Source organism: Diceros bicornis, chromosome 23 (genome assembly GCF_020826845.1).
Source record: "Diceros bicornis minor isolate mBicDic1 chromosome 23, mDicBic1.mat.cur, whole genome shotgun sequence".
NCBI classification, from domain to species: Eukaryota; Metazoa; Chordata; class Mammalia; order Perissodactyla; family Rhinocerotidae; genus Diceros; species Diceros bicornis.
In genome coordinates, this window is record NC_080762.1 from 5,937,952 (window position 1) to 5,946,327 (window position 8,376).

The following is an 8,376-nucleotide window of genomic DNA, read 5'->3' on the forward strand; positions in this document are numbered from 1 at the left end:
AAATCAGGAGTGGTGCAAAGAGGCGAGAGGAAAAAAATCCTGTTTGGTGTTGGAAATACTGAGCCTCTTTTTTTTTTTTTTTTTTTTTGGCGAGCTGGAGTGTGCCAGCTTTTTCAGACGGGAGGAATGCTGAGTGTCAAGGGGTCAGGATCAATCCGGTGTGAGTTGATGAGGCAGGAAGGTGGGGAGGAATGCGAGGAATGTCCCTGTTTGTGTAGGACTCCATTCAGCTCATTGGCGAGCCGGGGCCGCCCGGAGCGTATAAAAGCCGGGGCCGCCCGCCCCAGCCGCACACCGCCACTCTTCCCGCAGGGAGCAGCCGCGCGCCTCCCCCGACGGCAGCCGCCCGCCCGGCACTCCGCGACCGCAGCCCGGCGCCCAGGCCCCCGCCCCCGGCCGAGCCCGCGCCGGATCCCGCGCCCTCCCCGCCGCACTCCGCCCGCCGCCCGCCGCCCGCTCGCCGCCGCGCCCCCACCATGTCCGCCGCCGGCCCGGGCCCCGTCCGCCTCGCCCTCGCCCTCCTCTTCGCCCTGTGCAGCCGGGTAAGCGGGGGGCCCGCGGCGGCGCCGGGGGGGGGGGGGGGCGGGCCGGGCCGGGAGGGGAGGGCCGGCGCCCGCTGACCGCCCCGTCTCCCGCAGCCCGCCGCCGGCCAGGACTGCCCCGCGCGGTGCCAGTGCCCGAGCGCCCCGGCGCCGCGCTGCCCGGCCGGCGTCAGCCTCGTGCCGGACGGCTGCGGCTGCTGCCGCGTGTGCGCCAAGCAGCTGGGCGAGCTGTGCACCGAGCGCGACCCCTGCGACCCGCACAAGGGCCTCTTCTGCGACTTCGGCTCCCCGGCCAACCGCAAGATCGGCGTGTGCACCGGTAAGACTCGCAGCCCCCGCCCCCCGGGCCCCTCGCCCCGCGCCGGCCGGAGGGCCCAGCGCACTTGGGGACCGGCCACCGCCTCCCTCACGCCCACCGTCGCGCCGGAAAATCAGCCGCTCGAATTGAGTCCCTTCCTCTGGCTGTTTCCAGCCCGCCCCCTGGAGCCCTGCTCCCAACTCGCATCCCGGACGCGCTTACTGCTGGATGCCTGACCCCTGCATCCCCCCTTTTTCTCTTCTCTCCTGCAGCCAAAGATGGTGCCCCCTGCGTCTTCGGAGGGACGGTGTACCGGAGCGGGGAGTCCTTCCAGAGCAGCTGCAAATACCAGTGCACTTGCCTGGACGGGGCGGTGGGCTGCGTGCCCCTGTGCAGCATGGACGTTCGCCTGCCCAGCCCTGACTGCCCCTTCCCGCGGAGGGTCAAGCTGCCCGGGAAGTGCTGCGAGGAGTGGGTGTGCGACGAGCCCAAGGACCACACCGTGGTTGGCCCTGCCCTGGCCGGTGAGTTGAGTCCTCCTCTAAGTCAGTGTGTGGTTCTCCCCCGGGGGCTGAGTCCCACCTTTGCCAAGAGGAGGGGGAAATGTCTCATCCTGGCGTCTTACCTCGTGTTTGTGTCCTCTGCTTTCACAGCTTACCGACTGGAAGACACGTTTGGCCCAGACCCAACTATGATTCGAGCCAACTGCCTCGTCCAGACCACAGAGTGGAGTGCCTGTTCCAAGACCTGTGGGATGGGCATCTCCACCCGCGTTACCAATGACAACGCCTTGTGCAGGCTGGAGAAGCAGAGCCGCCTCTGCATGGTCAGGCCTTGTGAAGCCGACCTGGAAGAGAACATTAAGGTACGTGTTCTGCTCCTAGTAACTAATTTCCTTGGAATGATAGTGGATAGGACCAAAGTTAGGTCTCTTGCCACCCTTGTTATTATAGGCTTGCTGTCTCCAGAATTATCTAACCATTGAGCTGTTTTGCTGGAGTGAGATGTTATGTAATAGGAACCACCAGCATTCCACTATAAAATCCTCCACAGTGTTAGTTAATTCAAGACATCCCAAGAGAGGCTATGTCTATTTTTGGAAAACTAGCAAATAAAACTCAAACTTGCTCTCCTCAGAATATAAACAGAAGTCAGACATCACTAGACTAGGACACACAGAGGTTGAAGAAAGCCACTCCCCTCGCAGAGTCATTGATTTTCCTCTTCTCTCTTGTCTTCCTTAGAAGGGCAAAAAGTGCATCCGGACCCCCAAAATCGCCAAGCCTGTCAAGTTTGAGCTTTCTGGCTGCACCAGTGTGAAGACGTACCGGGCTAAGTTCTGCGGGGTGTGCACGGATGGCCGATGCTGTACCCCCCACAGAACCACCACCCTGCCAGTGGAGTTCAAGTGTCCTGATGGCGAGGTCATGAAGAAGAGCATGATGTTCATCAAGACCTGTGCCTGCCACTACAACTGCCCCGGAGACAATGACATCTTTGAGTCACTGAACTACAGGAAGATGTATGGAGACATGGCATAAAGCCAGAGACAGTGAGAGACATGAACTCATTAGGCTGTAACTTGAACTGATTCACATCTCGTTTTTGTGTAAACATGATTTCAGTAGCACAAGTTATTTAATTCTGTTTTTCTAACTGGGGAAAAGAAAAATTCCCACCAAATTCAAAATGTTGTGCTATGTGATATTCAAACAAGTAGTTTATCAACCCCAGACACTGGTTTGAAGAAAGTGAGACTTGACAGTGGGACTCCAGCAGCACACAGCACCAGAATGTATACGAAGGTGTGGCTTCTGCTGGGAGGGCACCAGCAGAAAGGCTGTCATTTTAAGGTTGGCATGTGCCTGCTATTTGGAGTGTTATTGAGAAGGAAAATTTTAGCATGCTCACTGACTGCCTCTAGCTCCAGCGACAGCTAGTATGGCTGTTCTCCAGCCGTCGTGAGGCTGAGTCAAGTTCTTCTTGAAGTCAGGACAGCAGATTCAGCTCTGACATTCTGATTCGAATGACGGTGTTCAGGAATCAGAATCCTGTCTATTAGACTGGACAGCTTGTGGCAAGCTAATTTGCCTGTAACAAGCCAGATTTTTTTTTTATTGATATTGTAAATATTGTGTATATATATATATTTGTACAGTTATCTAAGTTAATTTAAAGTTGTTTGTGCCTTTTGTTTATATTTTTAATGCTTTGATATTTCAAACGTTAGCCTCAGTTCTGAACACCATAGGTAGGACGTAAAGCTTGTCTGATAATTCAAAGCATGAAATGGATATTCAAATGGAAATTCTGCGCAGGTGGAGGGACAGTCCATCAAAACAGACTGCTGCAGGTGAGGCAGCGATGTCCTTGGAAGTCTGATTTGTAGGTTGGCAATGTGGTAGCCTCACTTTTAGTAAACAAATGGCCTTTATTACAAAATGAGTGGCTCTATATAGCTGATCAGTTTTTCCACCTGGAAGCATTTGTTTCTACTTTGACTATGACTGTTTTTTGGACAGTTTATTTGTTGAGAGTGTGACCAAAAGTTACATGTTTGCACCTTTCTAGTTGAAAATAAAGTATATATTTTTTCTATAAAGGGCTTGGTTATTCATTTATTCTCTAAACATTTCTGAGTTTTCTTAAGTATAAGTGGGAAGCTTTTGTTTGTCTTAAAACAATTTACCTATAATTTTCTAAATATGTTTTATCACATATCCTAATAAATTGATTAATCACTTCAATAGAATTTTTACATAAACATATTTCACACTGAATCAAGGGGAACAAACTTGGCAGGCATACACACTATACTGACCACAGAGGCATTTTTTGTTATCTTCACAGTACTTTATAAACACTTCGATTCAATTCTCTCTAGAATACTTCAGTCTCCGCCAGCCCCTATTGTGTTACACTTGGTCCTGTTTACATTCAATACCTTTCTGGCAGGCATTTAATTTTCAACCCTTTACATCACAACCTAGTCTATGTTCCTTGCACATAGAAAATATTCACCTACTTTTTTAATTTGTGTGCTCTATTGTAGATCTATTTCTGAACTTAAATCTGCATTAAAATAGGGCAATTTAATGTCTTATTTTGTATAACTCTGTTTTCAGTTGCCATGATAACCAATCACAAAAGGATCACAGCATAAAAGTAGAAAAGGGAGGAACAGCAGATCTTCCATTCATTAACATTAATAGAAATTTATCTTAAATTAAAAGCAACTCCTCCATTTCCCAAATTTTTGACTCTAACAGACCTCAAGATCAATAGCTTACCAAGTGGTTTGTAATGGACAAAATGAAATTGTTCAAGAAGCCTGGGGTGGAAATGATATGGGTCCTGTCCAGGCCTCTACTGAGAAGTGAAGAACTGAAGTAAGTGGTAAACGGAAGAAATACTCCACGGACAAATAGAAGCCCAGTTTTTTCCAGATGAGAATAGCTTCTAGGGAAAAAAAATAGTTGCAGACAGACCAGCCCATCACAGGGTAATTAGCAATGTTGTAGTGCCAGTGTCATTCCAAGAGACAAAAATATATCTGAAAATGAAGACTAGCTCTACAAACACTGCCCATGCCACAAACCAAAGGGAAAACTTCCCGTGTTCAAAATGTGAAAAGTATTTCTGGTCAAAACATTGGACTTTTAGGATACACCCACGTATGTATATAGTAACACTGTCAGCAGCTGCACCCCACTTCCCCAAATAAACCCACGTGAACATACGCACGTGCACACGCACACGCACAGACTACATTGTATGGTTGACGTTTCCTTTCTGTCAGTTGACTCCTAACTGCAAATATGAAAGGCCTTGGTAAATGAGCCTGACTGTTTTAAAAGGAATGGGAGAATTCTGGGAAGATAGAAGTAATAATAGAGGCATAGATTTTAGATTTTCCAAATCTCCACATAAAAACAAAGTAACTAGATTGCAAAATCAAAACCCCATGAGCAATATTTAGAACAAAATTTGCTGGCAAGGTATCCCTTGAACCCCAAAGTATGAGTGGGGGAACATCATCAACCACAAGACCCACACCATGTCAGCATACATGTGGGAAAAAGCAAAGGGACACGGCAACACATCTGATGCTTCTGGGATGGGGAGAGCTCCTAAATAGCCAACAGGGAGACACAGGAGACCGATTCGACAACAACTTCTGAAACTGGTAGGGGTTTTGCCCTCCAACAAAACTTACAAACGGGCCTCTCTACCATGGAAGGACTCTATACTCGTGGCGGTGGAATCAAAACTGAGCAGGTCAGAGACAATAAAGACACTGAGAGAGAAGGTCCAGATGAAAATGAGGAGAGAAACAGAGGTTTGAAATCTCAGGAAGCAAACTGCCATATTTTTAATACTGCCTGAAAACAACACAAGAAGGAGGTTTGTGAAGCTAGAAAAGCTATCTAAACCAAGCCTCCTTCCTGAACAAGGGTCAGGAAAACTAATTTCATACAAAAAAGAGGAAAACAAAATTATCAAAGCCCAATCCCATACAAAGTTATTATGAGAAAAAAATAATAATAAAGGGCAGAATAACATCCCAACAGATAATTAAAGCATGCCAGAAATAAATGCCCAGAAAACATGTCAAAACTATAACCTACTATTTCAAAAGAACATTAAGAATATGATGTTAGAAATGATAAAAAAAAAGAGACAACTAATGACATAAAATAGCAACATAAATCAGAGTTAGTAAAACTTAGAAATATGGTGATAAAACTCAAGGAGTTAGAAATAAAAGAAATAAAGCAAACTAGAAGGAACACAAGCGTGAATGAACATAGCAGATAATTCCTTAAGAAGAACAGATGGTGAGGAGGGAAAATTTTGAAATAAAAAAAGAATAAAAACGTTTCAAGAAAAAGTGATAAATATTGTAGACAGGCAAAGAAGATCTAACATATGGACACTAGGAGTTCCTGAGGAAGAAAAAAAACCTAGAAATCAAGAAAACTTGACTGAAATAAAAAGGGATTTGAAAGCACATATTGAAAGAGCTTCCCACGTACCTAATAAAATCAACTAACACCAGGACGTATTCTAGTAAAATTGTTGAAATATAAAGAAAAAGGAAAAACCATCAGGACATCTAGGAAAAATAATACAAACTTTACAAGTAAAAGAAAATTAACTGATCATCAGACTTTTGGACAGCAACACTTTATACAAAAAAAATTGGAATAACATATTTAAGATACTCGAGGAAAGAAAATGTGAGCCAAAGAATTTTTACCCTCCAAAACTGACATTCGAAAATAAAAACACAGACAAACCGTCAAAAACATACAAGAACTCAGGGCGTATTGCTCCTGTGAGCCCTTCTACTGGAGAAAAAGCTCAGAAAACAAAAACGTCTCAGACATTGACATAAGGACTGGTGGTGAGCATTAACTATTGCTTATCTTTAGAACTAAGACTAAATGAAGCTTAAGAGGAGAAAGTATAGTATACAGTGGCTACATACTCTGACAGTGTAGAGTGCAACCAAAAAAGGTTTGGAGAGAGAATAGAGATAGCATACCCCCCCAATATTGAACCGCTTTTATTGGTGGTGGTGGTCTTGTTATTCTGAGACTAGTGGGTGTGTAATGTGGGATAAAGCAAACGAACCATTATGGATATCCTAATTCTATCCCTAGTGTCGGGGAGTACTGGGATTCTTGCTGAGGAAGTCAGAAAATACAGATGAAATATAAAAGTGGTTAAGTTAAATTCTGTAGTCCTGAATTTGAATTAGAAATATCAGCATAAATTTATGATGTATTTTACCTTTTAAGACACACACACACACACATACACGTATATACACACACGTATATTTTTCTTACATGTGCTCACTGAAAAGGCTTAGATAAAACAACTTAAGAGCAATGAGCATCCCTACGCCTGGATCGTGCTCTTGAAATGTTACTTTCCACTAAAAGAAACTAGGGCTTCTTGGAGAATGGCTGATTTCAGGTCTGGGGTAAGAAATGTGTAAGATAAATACATTTATGCAGGGAACATCTTTTCATATTGGATAATAATGAAGTTAATAAGGACCATTAAGATCATATCAAAAGGATCCAGGAGACAAATTGAAGAGACTCCTACTAAAGATGGAGCAATTTCAGCTTCTACAAGGATACGAATTGCAGTGCATTAAGCCTATCAACTATCCTGAAATTCATTAGCTCATTATGATAGCTAAAGAAAAAAAATCTGTACCAACCCCAGACATAATCCATGACTTGTAAAAGAACTAACACTCTTAGTCAATAGTGTTTATCTCAGGATGGTTGAAGTAATTTTATATTCTTTTTAAAATAATTTTCTGTATTTTTCCAAATTTTCTGAAATGAACGTGTATTATTTTATAATCAAAAAAAGATTTTTGAAATAAATCTTTCTTCTCCTTATTAAGAAATCGCAAAGAATATGCCAAAAAGTATTTGAGTTTTCATGATTTTGGATTCAGATAAACAGTTCACAATACATAAATCAACACATAGCTTAGCTATTTAAGTCACTATTCCATAATAAGGAATGCCTAGGAGCATGTGCAACTCACTTATAATCTTCACATAATTATGTCTATTCCGTGTATTCTCTTACCTCATTTTCCCATGCCATAAATAAAATCATGGAAGATTTTCCTCCATAACTTTACAATAACTTTTCTTTACTTAATGAATCATACTATTTATATACAAACTGTTGCTAAGACTAAGAATAAAGTAAACAATGTAAAATATATCCTTAAAATACTAAGTCAGATTCCACATCTAAATATGGGATCCAAAACAATAGACATGGAGACCCATCTTCTATATTAGATGTTTAAAAGGTAGTCAAGGGCCGGCCCCGTGGCTTAGCGGTTAGGTGCTTGAGCTCCGCTACTGGCAGCCCAGGTTCGGATCCCGGGTGCGCACCGACGCACTGCTTCTCCGGCCATGCTGAGGCCGTGTCCCACATAACAGCAACTAGAAGGATGTGCAGCTATGACATACAACTATCTACTGGGGCTTTGGGGGAAAAATAAATAAATAAAATTATAAAAAAATAAAAGATAGTCAAAGAAGAGTTAGTAAGAAATGTAAAGTATCATTGATTAATTAGAATTTACATCTCAAGAATATAAAACATACTAAGACTTTCATTAGGTCAACAAATTCTAATACAAATTTGTCAGCGCAGTTAACATGTGTAACTTAGAGAAATATAGTAGCTTTAGAAAACTGTATGGCAGTATTTACTAAAGCTAAACATATAGCACCTGTGACATAGAAAACTTTCACTCTTAAGTATAGATCCAAGAAAATGAATGAAATACATATACAAAATTCTCAAAGAAGTTTTATCCACCCCCAAACTGAAAACAACCCAAATGTATATCAATAGGAAAATGGATAGAATGTAGAATATTCGTGCAATGGAATAATACACAACAAAAAAGAACTACTGACATTATGCTGAATGAAGGAAGCCAGATACAAAAGCATACACACAGTATGATCTCATCTACAATGA

General features: G+C 43.3%; 1 protein-coding gene across 1 annotated transcript; it reads left to right on the forward strand.

The window, feature by feature from the left end:
• The first annotated feature begins 413 nt into the window (after positions 1 to 413).
• CCN2 (cellular communication network factor 2) lies at positions 414 to 3,465 on the forward strand. The gene is made up of 5 exons (XM_058566259.1): positions 414 to 542; positions 639 to 861; positions 1,113 to 1,364; positions 1,494 to 1,705; positions 2,085 to 3,465. The coding sequence occupies exons 1-5, from the start codon at positions 477 to 479 to the stop codon at positions 2,379 to 2,381; spliced, it is 1,050 nt and encodes a 349-aa protein (XP_058422242.1). The 5' UTR covers positions 414 to 476; the 3' UTR covers positions 2,382 to 3,465.
• The last annotated feature ends 4,911 nt before the right edge of the window (positions 3,466 to 8,376 follow it).

What these genes read in the sequence shown, in the direction of transcription:
- CCN2 (XM_058566259.1), top strand. Translation starts at nt 477, where the DNA reads ATGTCCGCCGCCGGCCCGGGCCCCGTCCGCCTCGCCCTCGCCCTCCTC. An exon ending in TCTTCGCCCTGTGCAGCCGG is followed by an intron (nt 543 to 638) that starts GTAAGCGGGGGG and finishes CGTCTCCCGCAG; the next exon opens with CCCGCCGCCGGCCAGGACTG. An exon ending in GGTTGGCCCTGCCCTGGCCG is followed by an intron (nt 1,365 to 1,493) that starts GTGAGTTGAGTC and finishes CTGCTTTCACAG; the next exon opens with CTTACCGACTGGAAGACACG.